Source organism: Oncorhynchus masou, chromosome 15 (assembly GCF_036934945.1).
Source record: "Oncorhynchus masou masou isolate Uvic2021 chromosome 15, UVic_Omas_1.1, whole genome shotgun sequence".
Classification (NCBI taxonomy): domain Eukaryota; kingdom Metazoa; phylum Chordata; class Actinopteri; order Salmoniformes; family Salmonidae; genus Oncorhynchus; species Oncorhynchus masou.
The window spans coordinates 38934722-38960868 of record NC_088226.1 but is presented as its reverse complement, the minus strand read 5'-3'; the positions used below and the strand labels follow the sequence as shown (position 1 = coordinate 38960868).

At 44.6% G+C, this 26147-nt stretch overlaps 1 protein-coding gene across 1 annotated transcript; it reads left to right on the top strand.

The window, feature by feature from the left end:
• Nucleotides 1-144: 144 nt before the first annotated feature.
• On the top strand, nt 145-25764 carry LOC135556228 (myosin light chain kinase 2, skeletal/cardiac muscle-like). The gene is made up of 14 exons (XM_064989246.1): nt 145-1500; nt 8452-8545; nt 8764-9118; nt 9262-9488; nt 12843-12948; nt 14128-14221; nt 20068-20177; nt 20439-20580; nt 21328-21398; nt 21518-21646; nt 21863-22015; nt 22147-22225; nt 22513-22563; nt 22694-25764. Exons 1-14 carry the CDS (start codon nt 847-849, stop codon nt 22754-22756), a joined length of 2328 nt encoding a protein of 775 aa, XP_064845318.1. The 5' UTR covers nt 145-846; the 3' UTR covers nt 22757-25764.
• The last annotated feature ends 383 nt before the right edge of the window (nt 25765-26147 follow it).

Below are 26147 nucleotides of genomic sequence, written 5' to 3'. Positions count from 1 at the left end.
TTTTTGTCTTTGGATGTTGGCTGATTTGTCTTTTAGACGTGGCTTGTGTTTCAAAAGAACATTCTCAGGATCGTGACATCTGACTGGAAGCTTTTGGAGCATCTCAGATGTCACACAGATATCCCATGCATCCCCCTCCGCACCCACCAGTGCTCAACCCCCAGCCTCTAGTGCCCATCACTAGCCACTCACCACTGTGAGGTTCTGACGTCAGATACGGGCTGCACTGTATTTCGGAGGACACCCTCTATGCCCCATTCTCTTCATAAAACTCCACCTCTGTTGAGCTATGTAGAAAAGAGGACATACTGGCACCTCACTCTGTTCTCTGTCTCTCTTCACAGTCTCCTCTGACTGTATTTTTGTCTTTGGGAAATTATTTTAATTTCATTGTTCTTCATTAACAAGCTGGAATTGGACTTAATGGACGTTATTCCAATTCCATTGTGAAGAGTGTTCAGTGGTCAAACAGTCAATTGGTTGGACGATCTGACGGTTTTCTGGTTGGACTATAACCACAGAGGGAGTTTTCTGTGTTTGAGGAGAGCAGGGACGAGACGAGCTAGCTGCTGAGTGAAGGAGTGAAAGAGTATCATCTTGTAATTAGTGGACTGGACTCAGAAAGAGGTGCTGGTTTAAGATAAGGAAAAAGGAACAATCAACCTGGGTTCCCATTTAGAGGAAGTACAGGACGAGGAGGGTTACATTTCATTTCAACCAACCATTGACTGTTGTTTAACCAAGGATGGAACTTGCTTGTGTTTGAGAAGAGCAGGGAAGACCGACCGTAGCTGCTGAGCGTGAAGAACACAGGTGGTTACATTACGGTTTAACCAGCCATTGACCATGGTTGACCGCTCTGCTGCGGAACCCACCATGAGCTCCAGTCTGGTCAACTCTCTTGCCAAGGTGTACGACCCCAACCCTCTTCATGGTCAGAAACTGGCCGGGACAAAGCTGATACGTTCACCCACTGGACCTGACAAACAACCCCAGACACCGTCCTCTTCCTCCTCCTCCTCCTCCTCTTCTCCGGTCATTGTTACATGGTGCGTTGAGACTGAAAGCCGCATGGACTCTCTAAGCAGCCAGATGGAGCGTCTGCTTAACATCCAGGAGACCGTCATCACCCGGCTGGACGGCCTGTCCCGGGACCTGGGGGGCGTGGGGAGGGAGGTGGCCTCTCTCCGGGCCGGGGCCTGGGGGTCATCTGGAGGTCTGGGCCAGACCCAGGGTAAGACCCAGACCCAGGGGGTGGAGGTGGAGGGTCAGGCCCAGGAGGTGGCTGTGGCCTGTAGGGTGCTCCAGGGGGTGGTGCAGGAGGCCAGCCAGCGAGTGGAGCAGCAGGGGAAGAGGCTGGAGGGAGTGGAGAGGCTGGTGGAAGGAATGCATCAGGTCATCGGTTTCATCGGAGAGGTGGTGAAGAGCTCTCTGCTGGCTGAGCTGCTGTTTAATAAGCCTGGAGGCTGTAAGGGGGCTAAGGCCAAACAAGCCAGGAAGGTGAGTTTGTAGGGGACACTACACACACCACACGCCCCGGGGAAAGTGTTAGCTGAAACGCATGCCAGTGTGTGGTGTATAAAGACACGTTGCTATGAAAGAGAATGAATTAAAAGCTTCAATTGTACATCATAATCACGTGAATGCTGACCCTTCTTTTTCTCTCCATTTTTATATTGAAGCCAGGGTTCTGTATCTTAATATCAGGGCTGACACACGCCATAGCTGGTCCTCTTTGTATCTTCATTAGAGGCTTCGCTAGCTTGAATCACCACTCAAAACTTTGAATGTCCATATTCAACCCTGCTCATATCATCTACACAGCATTGGAGAGGACTATAGTGTCTGTGAAATGAGAAAAAAATGATTGGTCTCTGAGCGTTAATATTAGGGTTCCTTAGCATTATGTGAGCTAAATTCAGTGTCCAGTGAAGTAGTCCAGAAGTCAGAGACTGAGCCAGACATTTATAGAGGATAATTGTGTTAGTGGATAACTCTCTTAATGTGTGACATGACTTCTCATGATTCATCAGTCTACCAGTTGGACAGTTGGCTTTGTGGAGGCATCCCCACATATCCAGCATTACACTGTGCTTGTCAACCATGCTTAGTCCTTTAACAATCCTTCAACCATTGTATGGAGGTCCTATTCTCAAGGCTGAGATAATATTGCTCCGACCTAGAACTAAAGGCAAGTGGAGTGCTCGTGGGTTTTTTAGATGACTGGTGTTGATTTTATTAACACTTTAGAAGCAGCCAACATATTTTAGGTTTAACCAATGTCGAACCGTATACCATGTGTCTGTTTTCTTTGTGCTTATGTATTCAGGCTAATTTCATATTTACATTGTGTGTTTATCGTTGTGTGTCTGTAAGTTTGTGTGAACTGAACAATACTGTACTCTGTCTGTGTGCGTGATGTGCACACATGAGTCCGGTATCATTTATACCTGCTTTCAGCTGATTCAGTAGCTCTTGTCGGGACATAGCATGTACCCCTGTAATTGATAGGAACCGTTTTATGGGCTCCTGAACAAATCTGCTATTTTGTATTATTTTTTTTTGCAATTGATCATGATTTATTTTATTTTTGGGCATAATGTTTCTGACACTGTTTACTATGACCAAAAAGAGCGTCTTGACATCAGAATAGCTATCATTAACCTTGATTTGGATGAAGATTTCTACTTCAACGAATCAGAGGCCCAGGACATACTACTCACCCGGGACCAGGCCTTAATCCCCAAGACTCTGAAGAGAAAAAGGTGGCGTTAGAGAGGACAATGTGAAGGCACCCTGACAAAACTACATCCACCCTCCGTTCTATTGGCAAACATACACACACACTCACTGCAGAACACACTTCATTCAAGAATATCCTATCAACTGGACGTGAAGAACTGTAATATCCTATGTTTCTCAGAGTCATGGCTGAACACGGACATGTTTAATATACTATACATCGAGCTGGTTTTTCTATGCATCGACAGGACAGAACGGCAGCGTCGGGTAATCTCAAGGGGGGAGGTGTATGTCTCTTTGTTAACATTAGCTGGTGCACAATCTCTAATATTAAGGATGTCTCGAGGTACTGCTCGCCTGAGTTAGAAAACCCCATGTTAAGCTGTCGACCATACTATTTACCAAGAGTTTTCATCCATTTTTTATTCACTGCCCAAATTGATTCTGGCACTAAAACCGCATACAAGGAGTGGTATAGGGCCATAAACAAACAAGAAAATGCTCATCCAGAGGTGCTCCTAGTGGCCGGTGATCTTAATTACGGAAAACTGAAATCCGTCTTACTTCATTTCCACCAACATGTCACCTGTGCAACAAGAAGCAAAAAGCCCTAGCTCACCTTTACTCCACATAGAAACACATACAAAGCTCTCCCTCACACTCCATTTGGCAAATCTGACCATAACTCTATCTTCTTGATTCCTGCTTACAAGCAAAAACTCAAACCTGAAGTACTATGTTCCAAGATTGATCCAATGGCATTGAGGAATTTACCACATCGGTCACCAGCTTCATTAAGAAGTGCATCGACGACGTTGTCCCCACAGTGACCATACATACATATCCCAACCAGAAGTCATGGATTACAGGTAACATCAGCACCGAGTTAAAGGCTAGAGCTGACGCTTTCAAGGGGCGGGACACTAATCCAGAAGCTGTTAAGAAATCCTGCTACATGCTCCGACAAACCATCATGTAGACAAAGTGTCAATACAGGACAAATATTGAATCCTACTACACCGGCTCTGACTCTTGTCAGATGTGGCAGGGCTTGCAAACTATCATGAATTACAAAGGCAAACCCAGACACAAGCTCCCCAGTGATGTGAGCATACCAGACGAGCTAAATGCCTTCATGCTCGCTTTGAAGCAAGAAACACTGAACCATGCATGAGAGCACCAGCTGTTCCGGGTGACTGTGCGATCACGCTCATTGCCGATGTGAGTTAGACCTTTTAAACAGGTTAACATACACAAGGCTGCAGGGCCAGATGGATTACCAGGAAATGTACTCAGAGTATGCGCTGACCAGCTGGCAAGTGTCTTTGCTGACATTTTCAAACTCTCTCTGACCAAGTCTGTAATACCTACATGTTTCAAGCAGACCACCATAGTCCCTGTTCCCAAGAATGCCATGGTACACTGTCTAAATTACTATTTCCCCATAGCAATCACATCTGTAGCCATGAAATGCTTTGAAAGTCAGGGCTCACATCAACACCATCATCCCAGCCTCTCCCTCAGCAAGACAAAAGAGCTGAATGAAGGTCTACAGTAGCCACAACAGCACTCTGTAGGGTAGCACCATGGTGTAGCTGGAGGACAGCTAGCTTCCGTCCTCCTCTGGGTACATGGACTTCAATACAAAACCTAGGATGCTCATGGTTCTCCCTCCATTCCATAAACTTACCCAGTAATTATGACAACTTCCGGATGACGTCCTCCAACCTATCAACCTATCAGAGATCTTGCAGCATGAACTGACATGTTGTCCACTCAATCATAGGATCAGAAAATGTATCTAGTACTGAAAGCATAAGCTATAGCTAGCTAGCAGTGCATAAAATGTGGTGAGTAGTTGACTCAAAGAGAGAGAGAGAATAGTTGAATAGTTTTGAACAAATCAATTTCTTCAGAAATTAAGAAGATGCGAGAGGGTGCTAGCAATATTTCTTTCCACTTTCATTTTCTTAGCTAACTAAATCAGCTTGCTAGTTTAGAATATTCAAACACCCGGCTCAAACAGACGGGATGCTATGTTAGCTAGCTGGCTATGACTATCCAACACTGGAACTCTTCCAAGTCAAGGTAAGCTTTTGTTATACTAATTTACTTCCACCGGGGCCCGCTGGTGTAACTGCTAAACTGCTTACTGACTGAACACAGTACTGCATGATTGTAGCGGGTTTACTAACGCATTAGTTCTATTAGCTGTGTTGACTATGACGTTACTTTAACTAATATGGTGACAACAATGTAGCCTGTGTTTAGCGGTTACGTTATCAAGGTTTTTGTTGGATTTTTGTTTTGCCTAATCCCAGACCGCTGATGTATTTTGCATTGAAGTCCACAAATGAATGGAAAAGGTGAGAGGAGGAGAGTGCGTAGATGGCTGCTTTGAAAGTGAACTGTGTAACATGCTGTAATAGAAATAAGGCCATGGTCATAAAAAAAAGATTGTTCTCCCTCATCTTTAACGGCACCGACCGCTACTGACTGGTACCCTGTGTATATAGCCATGTTCTCATTACTCATATTGCATTTTTTGTTTTTTATTATTACATATTCACTTTTCTATTATTTCTCTATTTTCTTTCTCTCTGCATTGTAGGGGAGGACCAGAGTGAAGCATTTCACTGCTAGTCTACACCTGTTGTTTTTCGACGCATGTGAATAACAAAATAAAATAACATTTGACACACACAAACATACACACAGTCTTGCTTAACTAACCTTGTGGGGACACACAATTGATTCCCATTCAAAATACTATTTCCCCTAACCTCTAACCCTAACTCAAAACCTAACCTCAACCCTTTCCAGTTTTTGTTTGTTAATTATTCTTGTGGGGACTTCTGGTTCCCATAAGTCTAGTGAGACACGCCACACACGCCACACACGCCACACACGCCACACACGCCACACACGCCACACACGCCACACACGCCACACACGCCACACACACACACACACACACACACACACACACACACACACACACACACACACACACCGAGATGACATGATAGCCCTCTACTGTTCCTGTCGAGGAGATGATCTGTCCGACATGACAACCATGCTTCAGTTATGATGGCAACCATAGCAAAGGCTACAAACACCTGCATCTGTTTATGAGTACTGAAAGATACAACTTAACTGTTGCTAACGGAAATGTGCTGCTGTATGCACACTCTGTTATATAATACATGCATGGAATCTGAACTAATAGCTTTCACAGATAATTAAAGCACCCTGGCCATATATGTTGTTGGTAATGGGAGGTGCAAACGAATGTGCCAACACTTTTGGAGTCTCAAATCTTTCCCTTCTAAATTTCTTTCCATCACTCCCTTCTCTTTATATTCACTATCATAGCATTAATCTCTAGTGACACCACATCCCGTGAACGGAACCATTGTCATCATCTGACACTAATTAGCATAATGCAACGGACATAAATATTACTAGAAAATATTCCTATTCATGAAAATCACAAGTGAAACCCAGCTTAGCCTTTTGTTAATCACCCTGTCATCTCAGATTTTCAAAATATGCTTTACAGCCAAAGCTAGACAAGCATTTGTGTAAGTTTATCGATAGCCTAGTATAGCATTTTGTTCAGCTAGCCTCAGGTAACTTGGTCACGGAAATCAGAAAAGCAATCAAATTAAATCGTTTACCTTTGATGAGCTTTGGATGTTTTCACTCACGAGACTCCCAGTTAGATAGCAAATGTTCCTTTTTTCCCAAAATATTCTTTTTGTAGGCGAAATAGCACCGTTTGTTCAAGGTTGGCTGAGAAATCGCCCGGAAATTGCAGTCACGAAAACGGCAAAAAATATTCCAAATTAGCTCCATAATATCGAAAGAAACATGGCAAAAGTTGTTAATAATCAATCCTCAAGGTGTTTTTCAAATATCTATTCAATAATATATCCATCGGGACGCTTAGTTTTTCAGTAGGACCAATTGGAGTAATGGCTACCTCTGTATTTTATGCGAGAAATTCTCTGGGAGCATCAGGTGACCATTTGCGCAATGTAGCCGCCTACGGGTATTCTTCAACATAAATGTGTAAAACTACGTCACAATGCTGTAGACACCTTCGGGAATACGGAGAAAGAGTAATCTGGTTGATAGCCCATTCACTGCTCAATAGGGACTCATTGAAACGCAGCGCTTTCAAAACATGAGGCACTTCCAGATTGGATTTTTCTCAGGCTTTCGCCTGCAACATCAGTTCTGTTATACTCACAGACAATATTTTTACAGTTTTGGAAACTTTAGAGTGTTTTCTATCCTAAGCTGTCAATTATATGCATATTCTAGCATCTTGTCCTGACAAAATATCCCGTTTACTACGGGAACGTTTTTTTCTTCCAAAAATGAAAATACTGCCCCCTAGTCACAAAAGGTTAACAAGTCACATAATAAGTTGTATGGACTCAACCTGTGTGCACTAACAGGGTTTAAAATTATTTGTTGATGACCTCATCTCTGTACCACACACACATACAATTATCTGTAAGGTCCCTCAGTCGAGCAGTGAATTTCACCCACAAAAACCAGGGAGTCCAATGCCTCGCAAAGAAGGGCATCTATTGGTAGACGGGTGAAAAAAAAGCAGTCATTGAATATACCTTTGACCATGAAGTTCTGAGTTATTAATTACACTTTGGATGGTGTATCGATACATCCAGTCACCACAAAGATACAGGCGTCCTTCCTAACTCAGTTGCAGGAGAGGAAGGAAACCACTCAGGGATTTCACCATGAGGCCAATGGTGACTTTAAAACAGTTACATAGTTAACTTCGCTTGAAAATCTATGTCAAGACCTGAAAAAAGGTTGTCTAGCAATGACCAATTTGACAGAGCTTGAAACATTTTGAAAATTATAAATGGGGAAATGTTCCACATTCCAGGTGTGGAAAGCTTTTGGAGACTTACCCAGAAAGATCCACATCTGTAATCGCTGCCAAAGGTGATTTTCAGCGGGTTGAATACTTCATAGCATTAAACAAGATATATTAGTGTTTTATGTTTCATGATTTTTTTCACAAATGTTCCTATTTTTCGTCCACTTTGACATTACAGAGCATTTTGTATAGAATGTTGACAAAATAAAAACGGCAATTAAATCCATTTGAATCCTACTTTTTAACACAACAAAATGTGGAAAAAGTCAAGAAGTGTGTATACTTTCTGAAGGCGCTGTTTACTTCGCACATGTTTTGTTTAGTGGTACCAGGCTGCCTTCAGGCGAGTCTTGAGGCTGGTGGGTGTCCTAGAGCAAAACAAAACCCACCTTTTCCATAGAGGGGTCATATAAGTATGTAGTCCATACTGTTCGGACGTTACAAACAGAAGTTGGCAGATTGCCGGTACCGACTTCAGAGGAGTCCCGTGATGCTTGTTGGCGTTCTTGAGCAAAACAGGTGACATGTAAGTGTCCTTGAGTGTCTCACCTTTCCCTATTAGTTTGTAGGCCAAACCGTTCGGACATGTCTTCTGGTCTGACAAACACAGATGTAGCTCGGCCACCTTCTAGCTAAGATGCAGAAGGCCGACATTGGAGGATGTGGGGGATTGAAACACAGCCCATGCAAAAAAACATATCTCTAGCTTAAACGGACAGCTTTTCATGGGGATTTCTTCGGTTTGCTATGTGAGTTTAATGTTTCTATGTCTCCTCCTCTCTCCCTGTCAGCTGAAGGGCAACGGCATGAGGGATGGGAAGGACAAGGCCAAGCTCAGCCTGAAGTGCCTGAAAGCCCAGAAGAAGAAGCCTCCAGACGCATCAGGTAGCAGAGATAGACACACAAACTTCACCTCAACTTTTAACACAATGAAGCAGTTAAATAAATGTAAATGAACTAGAGCAGGAGTGCTCTTTGGTAATACACATCCAATGAAGGCTGCTATTTGAAAGTAAGGATGATTGTTTCAGGAAAATAAAGATGTTGATGGAGTGAATCTACCCCAAAGCATGATGTTGTCTGCTCTGTTTGTCCCTCATCAGACTCTGTAGAGGCCCTCCTTCTAGACCAGGTAGAGAAGCTCAACAGGCAGAATGCTGAGCATTCCCATGGTAATGGGGTGGTTCTGGACATGCCCCATATCCCTGTTGTCCAACCAGAATACATGGAAGAGCTAGAGGGGAAGGAGGAGGAGAAGAGGAAAACCCCTGAGCAGGAGGAAGAGCAGTGGGCCAGGGAAGAAGAGGAAGAGGAGGGGGATATATTTGGTGAATCTGACCCTGAGGAAGAGGGAAGAGAGGGAGAGGCACTGAAGATTAAGGTGAAGCATGTTCAAGAGGAAGACGGGGAGAAGAGTGGGGAAGGAGGGGAGAAAGAGTCATCAGAACCTCTAGAAAGGTACCTTTCGACACTCAACCCATCTTATGACATTACTACTATGACTGTAAATCTCAACTTCTGTATTCGCTTACCAAAATAACTACTGGCAGTTACTTACTTAACACAATTGATAGTTGTTTTGATGTTTGTTCGTTATTTAGTTCTGCGGAGTTAGGTGAGGTGGCTGCCAGCAGTAAACGTGGAATCAAAGAGGAGTGTTGGGTGAAAGATAACTTGAAGAAGAGTCGAGTGGAGGAAAGGAAAGAGGCGGAAGAGGAGGAAGAAGGAGTTCCCGAGGGTTCAGAGCTTCAGGCTGCCCAATCAGAGGCAGAGAAGACGGAGAAGGAAGAGGAGGTGGATGATGGACAGCCAAAAGAGTACATCATTGGTAAGGTTCATCATTTTTCAGACTGGGAAATTGGCAAATGTTTGAAAACAAAGGTAATTTGGACTTTTGTTGCCATTCTGGCAACATTCCTAAAATAAAATAGGGTAGTGAGATATTGTCTGTTAATTAATTTAAAAACTTCTTGCGTCGAGCAATCCCATATCCGGGAGCGTAATCATAGCCTCAAGCTCATTACCATAACGCAATGTTAACTATTCATGAAAATCGCAAATGAAATGAAAGAAATATATTCACTCACAAGCTTAGCCTTTTGTTAACAACACTGTCATCTCAGATTTTCAAAATATGCTTTTCAACCATAGCTACACAAGCATTTGTGTAAAAGTATTGATAGCTAGCTTAGCATTAAGCCTAGCATTCAGCAGGCAACATTTTCACAAAAACAAGAAAAGCATTCAAATAAAATAATTTACCTTTGAAGAACTTCGGATGTTTTCAATGAGGAGACTCTCAGTTAGATAGCAAATGTTCATTTTTTCCAAAAAGATTATTTGTGTAGGAGAAATCGCTCCGTTTTGTTCATCACGTTTGGCTAAGAAAAAAACAGAAAATTCAGTCATTACAACGCTGAACTTTTTTCCAAATTAACTCCATAAAATCAACAGAAACATGGCAAACGTTGTTTAGAATCAATCCTCAAGGTGTTTTTCACATATCTATTCAATGATAAATAATTTGTGGCAGTTGGGTTTCTCCTCGGAAGCAAATGGAAAAATACACACAGCTAGAGATTATGCAATAATTGCGACGGAGGACACCAAGCGAGCACCTGGTAGATGTAGTGTAAAATGGTCAATCTTCCAATGATATGCCTACAAATACATCACAATGCTGCAGACACCTTGGGGAAACGACAGAAAGTGTAAACACATTCCTGGCCCATTCACAGCCATATAAGGAAACATTGGAACACAGCGCCTTCAAAATCTGGGGCACTTCCTGTTTGAAATTTCATCTTGGTTTCGCCTGTGGCATCAGTTCTGTGGCACTCACAGACAATATCTTTGCAGTTTTGGAAACGTCAGAGTGTTTTCTTTCCAAAGCTGTCAATTATATGCATAATCGAGCATCTTTTCGTGACAAAATATCTTGTTTAAAACGGGAACGTTTTTTTATCCAAAAATTAAAAGAGCGCCCCCTATATCCAAGAATCTTGATATTACCCTGGATGGGCAAGCAGTCTGATAAACATTCAGAAACTCTAACTACTACTGTCTTTCTAGTTAGGGACATTAGACTTTCAGTCACTCACACCACAGATCACATTACATTAAAGGGATACTTCTGAGTACTTTCCCAGAGCCAGATGAACTTGTGTATAACATGTCTATGTTTCTGTGTCCAGAATACAGGAAATTAAAGGACATTTCAATAGCCAATGCTAGTATGCTAGTAGATACAGTTGAAGTCAGAAGTTTACATACACCTTAGCCAAATACATTTAAACTCAGTTTTTCGCAATTCCTGACATTTAATCCTAGTAAAAGTTTCCTGTCTTAGGTCAGTTAGGATCACCACTTTATTTTAAGAATGTGGCATGTCATAAATAACAGAATAATAATAGTGAGAATGATTTATTTCAGCTTCACATTCTCAGTTTACATACACTCAATTAGTATTTGGTAGCATTGCCTTTAAATTGTTTAACTTGGGTCAAACATTTTGGGTAACCTTCCTCAAGCTTCCCACAATAAGTTGGGTGAATTTTGGCCCATTCCTCCTGACAGAGCTGGTGTAACTGAGTCAGGTTTGTAGGCCTCCTTGCTTGCACATGCTTTTTCAGATCTGCCCACAAATGTTCTATAGGATTGAGGTCAGGGATTTTGATGGCCACTCCAATACCTTGACTTTGTTGTCCTTAAGCTATTTTGCCACAACTTTGGAAGTATGCTTGGGGTCATTGTCCATTTGGAAGACACATTTGCAACCAAGCTTTAACTTATTGACTGATGTCTTGAGATGTTGCTTTAATATATCCACATAATTTTCCATCCTCATGATGCCATCAATTTTGTGAAGTGCACCAGGCCCTCCTGCAGCAAAGCACCCCCACAACATGATGCAGCTACCCCCGTGCTTCACGGTTGGGATGATGTTCTTCGGCTTGCAAGCTTCCCCCCTTTTACTCCAAACATAACAATGGTCATTATGGCCAAACAGTTCTATTTTTGTTTCATCAGAGGACATTTCTCCAAAATGTACGATACGCTAGTCTGTTTTTTTTATGGTGGTTTTGGAGCAGTGGCTCCATCCTTGCTGATTGGTCTTTCAGGTTATGTTGATATAGGACTCCTTTTACTGTGGATATAGATACTTGTGTACCTGTTTCCTCCAGTATCTTCACAAGGTCCTTTGATGTTATTCTGCGATTGATTTGCACTTCTCGCACCAACGTATGTTCATCTCTGGGAGACAGAACACGTCTCCTTCCTGAGCAGTTTGTTGGCTGCATGGTCCCATGGTGTTTATACTTGCGTACTATTGTTTGTACAGATGAAGGTGGTACCTTCAGGCATTTGGAAATTGCTCCCAAGGATGAACCAGACTTGTGGAGGTCTACAATTTTTTTCTAAGGTCTTTGCTGATTTCTTTTGCTTTTCATATGATGTCAAGCAAAGAGGCACTGAGTTTGAAGGGAGGTCTTGAAATACATCCACAGGTACACCTCCAATTGACTCAAATGATGTCAATTAGCCTATCAGAAGCTTCTAAAGCCATGACACAATTTTCTGTTTAAAGGCACAGTCAACTTAGAGTATGTCAACTTCTGACCCACTGGAATTGTGATACAGTGAATTCTAAGTTAAATATTCTGTCTGTAAACAATTGTTGGAAAAATGACTTGTGTCATGCACAAAGTAGATGTCCTATCCGACTTGCCAAAACAATAGTTTGATAACAGGAAATTTGTGGAGTGGTTGAAAAACGAGTTTAAATGACTCCAACCTAAGTGTATGTAAACTTCTGACTTCAACTGTACCTGTAGACTTCCAGACTATACACTAATGCTAGTTTGCAACTTCCTCCAGGCTGCACGCAGAGGTATAAAATGGTATCCACGAGTTCATCTGACTCTGGGGAAATAGATTGCCAAATTCCCAAAGTATCTCTTTAACACCATGCATGTATGAACTTCACACACATGACACAGCTGGCATATTGGATTATGAAATGCTGGCATTACGCCATATGTTATGTTTGGTTACTAAGAACAGAAAGGAATCTGTCTTCTCTATGCTCCTCCCTATCCTCACTTTTGTCCCCTCACACCCTTTCTCTCCATGTCCATGATATCCCTTATCCCTTTCCTCCATCTCTCTCTCTTCTCTCCAGACTCTAGCCCTCCGCCAGCAGCTCCCTTTGACCACCGCATCGTGACTCCGAAACCTCACCAGGTTACTACCTTCTACACCATTAACAGAGAGGAAGTCCTAGGAGGGTGAGTTGGAAGGAGAGAGAGAGAGACATGGAGAGAGACAGGGAGAGAGAGAGTGAGAGACATGGAGAGAGAGAGAGAGAGAGAGTGAGAGACAGGGAGAGAGACAGGGAGAGAGAAAGAGAGAGACATGGAGAGAGAGAGGATGGCAGGCCCAGGCAGGGGATCCATAATACACTCACAGTTCAATTAGACCCTCAAACACACACTACACTAAAACCCCCAACCTTAGCTCTCATAACATCACAGTCAGGCCATTTATTTTTACTCCACAGTATGTGAACCCCCCCCCAGTTGGAATGAAATCAGGGGAAATCTCACACTTGTGGTGGGGCCAGTTACAGTATTTTCTAGAGCTGTTTTAAATGCCCTTTCAATGGCAGATGATTAGACAGCCCAGGGGGCATTTATTACACAATGACAAAGTGTGTGTGTGTGAGTACGCGCACGCAGTGGTAGAAAATGTACCCAATTGTCATACTTGAGAAACATTTAAGATACCTTAATAGAAAATAAAAGTGAAAGTAAAAGGGAAAGTCACCAAGTACACTACTTGAGTTAAAGTATACAATTATTTGGTTTTAAATATACTTAAGTATCAAAAGTAAAAGTGTAAATAATTTACATTCCTTAATATTATGCATGTCAGACATCACAATTTTCTTGTTTTTTAAAATTACGGTTAGCCAGGGGCACAAGGCATTTAACGAGTACTTTGGGTGTCAGGGAAAATGTATGGAGTAAAAAATACATTATTGTCATTAGGATTGTAGTGACGTAAAAGTACAAGTAATCAAAAATATAATAGTAAAGTACAGATACCCCCCCAAAATTAGTACTTTAAAGTATTTTTTTACTTAAGGACTTTACACCACTGTGTGTGTGTGTGACAGGGGTCTCTGATGCAACCAGCCAGTGTGTGTGTGTGTGTGTGTGTGTGTGTGTGTGACATGCCTCTCTGATGCAACCAGCCAGTCAGCCAGTGTTAATTAAACCCAGGCTCTGTATCTGCTGATTACTGTATTACTGCTCTGCACGCTAACACATCTCCCAGATAGCTGCAATGGTGACACATAATTTATATTACTGATTGACGTCATTACAGAGAGAGAGAGAGAGAGAGAGAGAGAGAGTGTGTTTGCATGCCTACGCCCTACAATGTTTGTGACTTTGAGTCCATAGGGGACGTTTTGGACAAGTCCATAAATGCGTAGAGAACTCTTCTGGACTGAAGCTGGCTGCCAAGATTATCAAAGCCAGGAGCCAGAAAGAGAAGGTAAAGACCTTGATCTAAATATTAGACCTGAAACAGATACTTTAATAGAGGCCTCCCAGGTATATATTTCAGAAATCAATGGTTTAAGTCGTAAAGAATTCGTATGTGTTATGTACTTGAGTGAAGACCCAAAAGCGGTTTTAACAGAAAACAGAGTTCTTTAATGAAAAACAGGAATGGCATAAATCCTCTTCCAACGTAGTCAATGGAACAAAAAGAACGTAGTATAATGCAGGATGCACCTGCCAGGCAGACTCCGACAGGATAGGACAAGGTGGAAGCAAACGAGACGACAGCTTGCTTCTGGCATCAAAAACACAAACAAGAATCAGACACTGAAAGTAGCAGGAACAGAGAGAGAAATAGAGACCTAATCAGAGGGGAAAGAGAACAGGTGGGAAAGAGTGAATGAGCTAGTTAGGGGAGATGTAGAACAGCTGAAGAATGAGAGACAGAGAAGGTAACCTAAAAAGACCAGCAGAGAGAGACAGAGTGAAGAGAAAGGACAGGAACAGACATAACAAGACATGACAGTACCCCCCCACTCACCGAGCGCCTCCTGGCGCACTCGAGGAGGAAACCTGGCGGCAACGGAGGAAATCATCGATCAGCGAACGGTCCAGCACGTCCCGAGAGGGAACCCAACTCCTCTCCTCAGGACCGTACCCCTCCCAATCCACTAGGTACTGATGACCACGGCCCCGAGGGCGCATGTCCAAAATCTTACGAACCCTGTAGATGGGTGCGCCCTCGACAAGGATGGGGGGGGAGGGACGAGCGGGGGCGCGAAGAACGGGCTTAACACAGGAGACATGGAAGACCGGGTGAACGCGACGAAGATAGCGGGAGAAGAAGTCGCACTGCGACAGGATTAATGACCTGAGAAATACGGAACGGACCAATGAACCGCGGGGCCAACTTGCGAGAAGCTGTCTTAAGGGGAAGGTTCTGAGTGGAGAGCCATACTCTCTGACCGCAACAATATCTAGGACTCTTGGTCCTACGCTTATTAGCGGCCCTCACAGTCTGCGCCCTATTACGGCAAAGTGCCGACCTGACCCCCTTCCAGGTGCGCTCGCAACGCTGGACAAAAGCCTGAGCGGAGGGGACGCAGGACTCGGCGAGCTGAGATGAGAACAGCGGAGGCTGGTACCCGAGGCTACTCTGAAAAGGAGATAGACCGGTAGCAGACGAGGGAAGCGAGTTGTGGGCGTACTCTGCCCAGGGGAGCTGTTCTGACCAAGACGCAGGGTTACGAAAGAAAGACTGCGTAAAATGCGACCAACAGTCTGATTGGCCCGTTCGGCTTGGCCGTTAGACTGGGGATGAAAGCCGGACGAGAGACTGACGGAAGCCCCAATCAAACGGCAAAACTCCCTCCAAAATTGAGACGTGAACTGCGGGCCTCTGTCGGAAACGACGTCAGACGGAAGGCCATGAATTCGGAAAACATTCTCGATAATGATCTGAGCCGTCTCCTTAGCAGAAGGGAGCTTAGCGAGAGGAATGAAATGAGCCGCCTTAGAGAATCTATCGACAACCGTAAGAATAACTGTCTTCCCCGCTGATGAAGGCAGTCCGGTGATAAAATCTAAAGCGATGTGAGACCACGGTCGAGAGGGAATGGGAAGCGGTCTGAGACGGCCGGCAGGAGGAGAGTTCCCAGATTTAGTCTGCGCGCAGACCGAACAAGCGGCGACAAATCGACGCGCGTCACGTTCCCGAGTGGGCCACCAGAAACGCTGGCGAATGGAAGCGAGCGTACCCCGAACGCCGGGGTGGCCGGCTAACTTGGCAGAGTGGGCCCACTGAAGAACGGCCGGACGAGTAGGAACGGGAACGAACAGAAGGTTCCTAGGACAAGCTCGCGGCGACGGAGTGTGAGCGAGTGCTTGCTTTACCTGCCTCTCAATTCCCCAGACAGTCAACCCGACAACACGCCCGTCAGGGAGAATCCCCTCGGGGTCGGTGGAGACCTCAGAAGAACTGAAGAGACGAGATAAAGCATCAGGCTTGGTGTTTTTGAGCCCGGACGATAAGAAATAACAAACTCGAAACGAGCGAAAAACAGAGCCCAACGAGCCTGACGCGCATTAAGTCGTTTGGCTGAACGGATGTACTCAAGGTTCCTATGGTCAGTCCAAACGACAAAGGAACGGTCGCCCCCTCCAACCACTGTCGCCATTCGCCTAGGGCTAAGCGGATGGCGAGCAGTTCGCGATTACCAACATCATAGTTACGTTCTGACGGCGATAAGCGATGAGAGAAAAACGCGCAAGGATGGACCTTGCCGTCAGAGAGAGCGCTGAGAAAGAATGGCTCCCACGCCCACCTCTGACGCGTCAACCTCAACAACAAACTGACTAGAGATGTCAGGTGTAACAAGAATAGGTGCGGATGTAAAACGATTCTTAAGAAGATCAAAAGCTCCCTGGGCGGAAACGGACCACTTAAAGCACGTCTTAACAGAAGTAAGGGCTGTGAGGGGAGCTGCCACCTGACCGAAATTACGGATGAAACGACGATAGAAATTAGCGAAGCCCAGAAAGCGCTGCAGCTCGACGCGTGACTTAGGAACGGGCCAATCAATGACAGCCTGGACCTTAGCGGGATCCATCTTAATGCCCTCAGCGGAAATAACGGAACCGAGAAAGGGACAGAGGCGGCATGAAAAGTGCACTTCTCAGCCTTCACATAAAGACAGTTCTCCAAAAGGCGCTGGAGGACGCGTCGCACGTGCTGAACATGAATCGAGAGAGACGGTGAAAAAATCAGGATATCGTCCATGTAAACGAAAACAAAAATGTTCAGCATGTCTCTCAGGACGTCGTTAACTAGTGCCTGAAAGACAGCTGGAGCGTTAACGAGGCCGAAAGGAAGAACCCGGTATTCAAAGTGCCCTAACGGAGTGTTAAACGCCGTCTTCCACTCGTCCCCCTCCCTGATGCGCACGAGATGGTAGGCGTTACGAAGGTCCAATTTGGTGAAAAACCTGGCTCCCTGCAGGATCTCGAAGGCTGAAGACATAAGAGGAAGCGGATAACGATTCTTAACTGTTATGTCATTCAGCCCTCGATAATCCACGCATGGGCGCAGGGACCCGTCCTTCTTCTGAACAAAAAAAAACCCCGCTCCGGCGGGAGAGAAGGAGGAGACTATGGTACCGGCGTCGAGCGAAACCGACAAATAATCCTCGAGAGCCTTACGTTCGGGAGCCGACAGAGAGTATAATCTACCCCGGGGGGGAGTAGTTCCCGGAAGGAGATCAATACTACAGTCATACGACCGGTGTGGAGGGAGAGAAGTGGCCTTGGAACGACTGAACACCGTGCGCAGATCGTGATACTCCTCCGGCACCCCTGTCAAATCGCCAGGCTCCTCCTGTGAAGAAGAGACAGAGGAAACAGGAGGGATAGCAGACATTAAACAGGTCACATGACAAGAAACATTCCAGGATAGGATAGTATTACTAGACCAATTAATAGAAGGGTTATGGCGCACTAGCCAGGGATGACCCAAAACAACAGGTGTAAAAGGTGAACGAAAAATTAAAAAAGAAATGGTTTCGCTATGATTACCAGAGACAGTGAGGGTTAAAGGCAGCGTCTCACGCTGAATCTTGGGGAGAGAACTACCATCTAAAGCGAACAAGGCCGTGGGCTCCCTAACTGTCTGAGAGGAATGTCATGTTCCCGAGCCCAGGTCTCGTCCATAAAACAGCCCTCCGCCCCAGAGTCTATCAAGGCACTGCAGGAAGCAGATGAACCGGGCCAGCGGAGATGGACCGGAAAGGTAGTGCGTGATCCAGAAGGAGAGGCCTGAGTAGTTGCGCTCACCAGTAGCCCTCCTCTTACTGATGAGCTCTGGCTTTTACTGGACATGAGGTGACAAAATGACCAGCGGAGCCGCAGTAGAGACAGGCGATTGGTGATTCTCCGTTCCTTCTCCTTGGCCGAGATGCGGATACCCCCAGCTGCATAGGCTCAGCATCCGAGCCGGCGGAGGAGGGTGGCAGTGATGCGGCAGGTGGCAGTGATGTGGAGAGGGGAGCAACGGAGAACGCGAGCTCCTTTCCACGAGCTCGGCGACGAAGATCAAACCGTCGCTCTATGCGAATAGCGAGAGCTATTAAGGAGTCCAGACTGGAAGGAACCTCCCGGGAGAGGATCTCATCCTTAACCTCGACGAGGAGACCCTCCAGAAAACGAGCGAGCAAAGCCGGCTCGTTCCAGTCACTAGAGGCAGCGAGTGCGAAACTCAATAGAATAATCCGTTATGGATCGATTCCCCTGACATAGGGAAGACAGGGCCCTGGAAGCCTCCTCCCCAAAAACAGAACGGTCAAAAACCCGTATCATCTCCTCCTTAAAGTCCTGATACTGGTTAATACACTCAGCCCTCGCCTCCCAGATTGCCGTGCCCCACTCACGCGCCCGTCCGGTAAGGAGAGAAATGGCGTAGGCGATGCGGGCTGCGCTCCTGGAGTAAGTGTTGGGCTGGAGAGAGAACACCACATCACACTGAGTGAGGAATGAGCGGCACTCAGTGGGCTCCCCAGAGTAACACGGCGGGTTGTTGATCCTGGGCTCCGGAGACTCGGAAACCCTGGAAGTGGGCGGTGGATCGAGGTGGAGTTGGTGAACCTGTCTTGTGAGGTCGGAGACTTGGACGGCCAGGGTCTCAACGGCATGTCGAGCAGCAGACAATTCCTCCTCGTGTCTGCCTAGCATCGCTCCCTGGATCTCGACGGCGGAGTGAAAAGGGTCCGGAGCCGCTGGGTCCATTCTTGGTCTGATTCTTCTGTTATGTACTTGAGTGAAGACCCAAAAGCGGTTTTAACAGAAAACAGAGTTCTTTAATGAAAAACAGGAATGGCATAAATCCTCTTCCAACGTAGTCAATGGAACAAAAAGAACGTAGTACAATGCAGGATGCACCTGCCAGGCAGACTCCGACAGGATAGGACAAGGTGGAAGCAAACGAGACGACAGCTTGCTTCTGGCATCAAAAACACAAACAAGAATCAGACACTGAAAGTAGCAGGAACAGAGAGAGAAATAGAGACCTAATCAGAGGGGGAAGAGAGAACAGGTGGGAAAGAGTGAATGAGCTAGTTAGGGGAGATGTAGAACAGCTGAAGAATGAGAGACAGAGAAGGTAACCTAAAAAGACCAGCAGAGAGAGACAGAGTGAAGAGAAAGGACAGGAACAGACATAACAAGACATGACAGTATGTCCCAAATGACACCCCATTCCCTATCTAGTGCACTACTTTTGATCAGGGCCCTGGTCAAAAGCAATGCTCTACATAGGGAGTACAGTGCCATTTGGAAAGGGGCCATTATGTCAGTTGTACAGTATGTGTCCAATGTCCCCTCCATGAAGATGGAAGGATATTTTATAATACCACAACGCCATAAAGAATAGAGAAACATTTTTAAATAGATATAGCTTAATCCCCCCTAATACTCATGGCACATGAGTCAGTCTCATCTCAGCTTAGTATGACATGTGAGATGAGATAGCCATCAGATGTCTGTGGCAGTGCATCGCTGAATGCTTACGTTGTCATTTCAGATATTCATAAAGTGTAGTTAACCAGGCTCAAAGCCGTAGCCTGCTCAAGTTTCTGTGTGGTGCTGTAGGTCTCAAAAACGGACCTCGTTTGGTCTGTCTGCCTGTCTGTCTGCCTGTCTGTCTGTCTGCCACTCTGTCTGCCTGTCTGTCTGTCTGTCTGTCTGTCTGTCTGTCTGTCTGTCTGTCTGTCTGTCTCTGTCTATCTGTCTATCTGTCTGTCTGTCTGTCTGTCTGTCTCTGTCTATCTAAAGTATTGACCTGTTTCCCAGGATGTGGTGAAGAATGAGATCCAGGTGATGAACCAACTCAATCACGCCAACCTGATCCAGCTCTACGCTGCCTTCGAGTCACACCACGACATCATCCTCGTCATGGAATAGTGGGTCTCCCTCTCTCTCTCTTATTCTCTGTATATATACAGGTATATATATATCTGAGTTTGTATCTGTGGCCTTTGAAATGTTTGAATCCTTCCGTTTGTAGTGTGATTTTGAAGATTCAAATAAAGTATCTAAAGTGTGTGTATTTCTCCTCTTTGCGCTACACCATATATCACCGGTCTATATTCCTGTGTGTAACGGGATCTCTCTCCGCTCTACCATCCAGAATGTGTGTGACTGTATTTCTCACCTATACACAGTGTGGATGGAGGGGAGCTGTTTGACCGGATCATAGACGAGAACTACAACCTGACAGAGCTGGACACTGTGCTGTTCATCAGACAGATCTGTGAGGGATTACAGTACATGCACAAGATGTACATCTTACATCTCGACCTCAAGGTATATGACACACATTTTAGGTCTTCGTTTGCCATTCAAATCGAATCCCATTTTATTTGTCACACGCGCCCGAATGCAACAGGTGTAGAAGTTACTGCGAACTGCCTACTTACGAGCCCTTAACCAACAAAGCAGTTCAAGAAATATAGTTTTGAAAATATTTACTAAATAAACTGAAGTACTAAATAAAATAAAAAGTAACACAATAAATGTACAATAGCGAGGCTATATATGGGGGAGGGGGGTAAATGTTTAAATAGTCTGGGTGGCCATTTGATTAATTGTTCAGCAGTCTTATGGGTTTGTGGGTAGGAGCTTTTTGGACCTAAACTTGGCTTTCCGGTACCGCTTGCCATGCGGTAGCAGAGAGAACAGTCTATGACTTGGGTGACTGGAGTCTTTGACAATGTTTTGGGCCTTCCTCTGACACGCCTAGTATATAGGTTCTGGATGGCAGGAAGCTTGGCCCAAGTGATGTACTGTGAGGTACACACTACCCTCTGTAGTGCCTTACGGTCGGACGCCGAGCAGTTGCCATACCAGGTGGTGATGTAACCGGTCAGGATGCTCTCGATGGTGCAGCTGTAGAACTTTTTGAGGATGGATCTCTTTCCCATTTTCTCCTCCAACTGTGCACTTCTCTCTATTTATCTTTATTGAAGACCTTGCCTGTATCACCACCTTTCGGTAATTGTCTTAGAATAGCTAGCCAGTTTCTTTGTCTCACTCTTTTGTGTCCTTTCCTAGCCGGAGAACATTCTGTGTGTGAGCAGAGCTACAAACAAGATCAAAATAATAGACTTTGGGCTTGCAAGAAGGTAAGATACAAATATCTACAGTATATATGGTCTATTTCTCTGTCTCTCTTCAGGGGCATTCTCTACATGTTCTTATTAACACTCTTCTCTCCTCATTCCCTCCTCTATCCCTGTCTCAGGTATAAGCCCAGGGAAAAGTTGAGGGTTAATTTTGGAACGCCGGAATTCCTAGCTCCGGAAGTCATCAACTATGAATTTGTCTCATTCCCCACAGACATGTGGAGTCTGGGGGTCATCACATACATGCTGTGAGTTCTCATAAACAATAACATTTCCAGCGACATGGTTTTAATTCAATCTGCTGACACCGATATAACACTATTCAAAGGAAACGAGCTCCCGCGCAACGGAGCTTGCATGGTATTAATAGCTAATGTTTCAGCCTCCTGGCCTTTGTCAGAGCTTTTGTGATCACTTATCCTCAATGTCATCACTGTGGCTCACCTCTCTCGCTGTGCCTCCAGGCTGACTGGTCTGTCTCCATTCCTTGGTGACGATGACAACGAGACACTGAACAACATCCTTGCCTGTCAGTGGAACTTTGAGGAGGAGGAGTTCACCGACATCTCTGAGGAGGCCAAAGACTTTATTGCGCGCCTGCTGATCAAGAGCAATAGGTAAAAGTTACTGTGTGTTACTTTTTGTGAGATGTCTAAGGTTGTATTATTATTCAGTTGTAGACCTGTGTATCCCTGTGATAGTGTGTGTTTCAATCATGCGTGTGTGTGTTTGTGGGTGTGTTCCCTAGTTGGAGGATGAGTGCCTCACAGTCACTGAAACATTCCTGGCTGTCGGACCGTAATCTTCACTACCGCCTGCATCAGAAGGTAAAACACACACACACACACACACGCACACACGCACACACGCACACACGCACGCACGCACGCACGCACGCACGCACGCACACACACACACACACACACACACACACACACACACACACACACACACACACACACACACACACACACACACACACACACACACACACACACACACACACACACACACAAACTACTTTCCATCCTTGAGTTTTGTTTGGTATGATGCATTTAACCCATTTGTATCACAGTACACTAACATGGTAAACACACTGTACATTTTCTTACAGAAAAATAAGTGCCACTCAACGCACCCTCACCCTCCACGAAAATCTAGACCGGTAAGCCCTCAAAACCACCCAGCCAACCAGCTCACAAACCTTATTGACTTTCCTTTCATCTATATTCACAAATATACTGTAGGTGCCAAACATCAGGGGCTTATTCAGTCTTTCTTTTCTATTGGTTTAGTCCCCCATCCAGAATGAGTCTCCCCTTCAAAAGGACTCCCAAGACCCTGTGGGCACCTTATGATGACACGGGCAGGTGCCTATTGTTGACACTGGGGCCAGGGGCGGGGCCCAACCTGGACCAACACTGCTGTACCTGTATGGCTACTCGATCACTACTCTCTGCACTGCCTCACATCCTCGCATTCGTTATCTTTGCACCGCGGCTCGCTATAGCTCTCGCCACAGATGGGAGGCTGTGAGGCCGGCAGGAAGTTTAGGGTTACATTTCTACCTCCAACGCCAGCCCCCTCCCACTCTGTTACTCTGGCCACAACATCACCAAAGACTCTCAGCTAACAACCCAGCTAACAATGTCCACAGTGGCGCGCGGTTCACCATGCGGTCATTCAGTCCTGCAAACACAAGAAGAAGGAAGCTTCGCCCTGACAAGGGAAGAGCGGATTGCAGGTGGGGTGGCCAACAACTGTTTGTTCAGCAGCTGAATGTCCCTTATGGGCCAGTGTATTGCTCTCCTAGCTTCAGTTGGGTAACTGAAAGAACCCCGTTGGGACAGAGCGGACTTGTGCAGCCCCCGGGCTGAGGTTTAGGAGGAGGGCTTCTAGTCTGAGAGAACATCCTGCACAGCCCCTCGGACCCAGTAAGGCATCATCCTGCTGAATGAAAGATGAGGCGTGGCGTGAAATAGCGGAGTGCCCGTTTTCCCCCAGTTGAAATTGTATCCAGTATTGATGTAGTATTTATCATATTGCAATGAATGTGGTGTGACGGTTACCTAAAACTTGACATTACTTGATAAAGAAACGTATGTGTTTATATGATGGCTGCCATCATAATAGTTTTGTGTAATTAATAAAGGTATTTTGCACAGTCATATGTTATAAGCATCATGCCCTGTATTTTAATGGATCACTATCGAGTACAAACGGAACCCCCATCATATTATTTATGTACATTTTCTTGTCATGCCAGTCTTGTCATGCCAGTGCTTTTTTATTTATTTGAGAGGTTTTGAATTAGAAGTCTGGTGTGGGAGCATTTCTTTTCCTCGTATTTTCCCAGCATAGTTTCTAGAGTTAGGAGTGCTTTTTTTCTTCTTTACATTTGACAATACTGTCCATTTCTTCTTCATTTGCCCCATTGAAGTTTGTTGTATTAATTGATTGAAATTGGAACATTAACAGATTATTCCTTAGTATTTGCTCTTCCCATTGCTGCTAACGTTACTTTCTCCTGGCACCACAGGTGTGAATTTACTATAAAACCACCTCTGTGCTTGCATGCTGTTGGCTTGACCTTTGACCCTGCTTTGCTTTGGCCATTTGGAGTAGCCCTCTCACCTTCCATGAAGGCATACTACTGAACACTACCTATATGATTGAATAATTCATGTTTATCACTGAAGTTAATCGCCATCCACTGGGCACAGACGTCAGTTCGACGTCTAGTTTTGATTTACATTTGGTTCAGTTGTCAACTAACGTGAATTCAATAATTATTTAGGTTAAAAGATTTATGTTAAAAGTTGGGTGAAAAAAAGATGAAATGCCCTCACGTTGATAATGTAAATCCAATTATACTGAGCAAAAATATTTACACAACATGTAAAGTGTTGGTCCCATGTTTCATGAGCTGAAACAAGGGACATGTCCCCCCCACATTCTGAAATTGCATTTTTGTACCCCCCAGTTTTATCAGTGGAATGTGATACTAAACAAGGCAACGGTGTGCTTTAGGACCATGCAGACGCCTCCGAGCGGTCGGGTAGGCTGTAAGGAATGTTTATCCAACTGAAAACAAGTTCTAAAATAATAATCATAATTATTGTCTCCCCCACTTCTAAAACCAAAGTTGCATCCCAGATTATCACACAGGTGCACCTTGTGCTAGGGACAGTAAATGGCCACTCTAAAATGTGCAGTTTTGTCACACAACACAATGCCACAGATGTCTCACGTTTTGAGGAAGCGTGCAATTGGCATGCTGAGTGCAGGAATTTCCACCAGAGCTGTTGCCAGAGAACTGATTGTTCATTTCTCTACCATAACCACATCAAACATCGTTTTAGAGAATTTGGCAGTATGTCCAACTGGCCTCAAAACCGCAGACCACATGTAACAGTCAAGGACCTCCACATCTGGCTTCCTCACCTGCGGGATTGTTTGGGAACAGCCACACAGACAGCTGATGAAACTAAGGAGTATTTCTGTCTTTAATAATGGCCTTTTGTGGGGAAAAACTCATTCTGATTGGCTGGGCCTGACTCCACAGTGGGCGGGCCGAAGCCCTCCCAGGCCCACCCATGGCTGCGCCCCTGCCCAGTCATGTGAAATACATAGATTAGGGTTTAATTTATTATTTTAAATTAACTTACTTCCCTATATGAACTGTAAATCAGTGAAATTGTTGACATTTTTTGCACGTTTTTGTTCCATATAGTTTTACATGTTAATTCAACATCATCACATAGATTTTTGGGTTTGAAATTACATGGAAACAACGCTGATTCAACCAGTGCCAGTCTATTTGTGCTCTCACACCAATTTCTTGTCATGTCAATTATAATTAGCTTGACACTGACAGCAATGAAGTTGGCAAGAGCACAAACTGATCTGGGACCAGGCTATGAAGTTAGAATGTATGTTCATGAGTTGTCTTGGTTCCTAAACAGATTTTACTTGAAACGCAAGGCTTAGCGTCCATGAGAAGGGTATATAGTAGTATATAAGACCCAGGAGAGAATAAAACACATAAAAGAAGAGTTTATTTATTTATTTGTGTTCTACTGATAACATTTGAAGTGTTTGAGGAATACAATGTGTGTATTATTGCCTCGCTATTCTCAAACTATGGATAGTGGGTTGATTATTATTTGGTCATATATTGATTGATTGTCAGATTATTTCTTGGTCAGATGTGCCCTCCATGATATCAAGTTGTTCTCTTTATACCCTTTCAAAGTGGAAAAGCGTTGTGAATTGTTACAAAATATGTGATTTGTTTTTCCAAGTTTGTTTTCCTGTGATGATTCCTAGATAGAAATGTAGAAAGATAAATAAATACAAATCCTGACATGATGTATTCCTGGTTTTACTCTACAATGTGAACAATACTTTAATTGACAGTATAGAGAAAGTTAATTGAAATGAGTTATGGAAAATCATGAGGCAGTAGAATCCTCCTATTTTCTACAGCAGGGATGGGCAACTTGTGTTTCCTCCACCTTGCGAGCAAAACATTTTAGCATCCCCCTTTTAACAGCGGAGAGAAAAAATATAGGTTTAGAGTTAATTTCCTGCAATTTTGCAAATTTTGCCATAGGGTTGAGGGAAATGTTGACAGTTTTTAATAGGATATTTGAGTGAGTAAAAAAATCAATGGGGGCCCATGGTCGGTAATTTGACCAAGTTTAGATAGCTGGCCTACTCTCTGCTGGCTAGACTCATTTATAAATC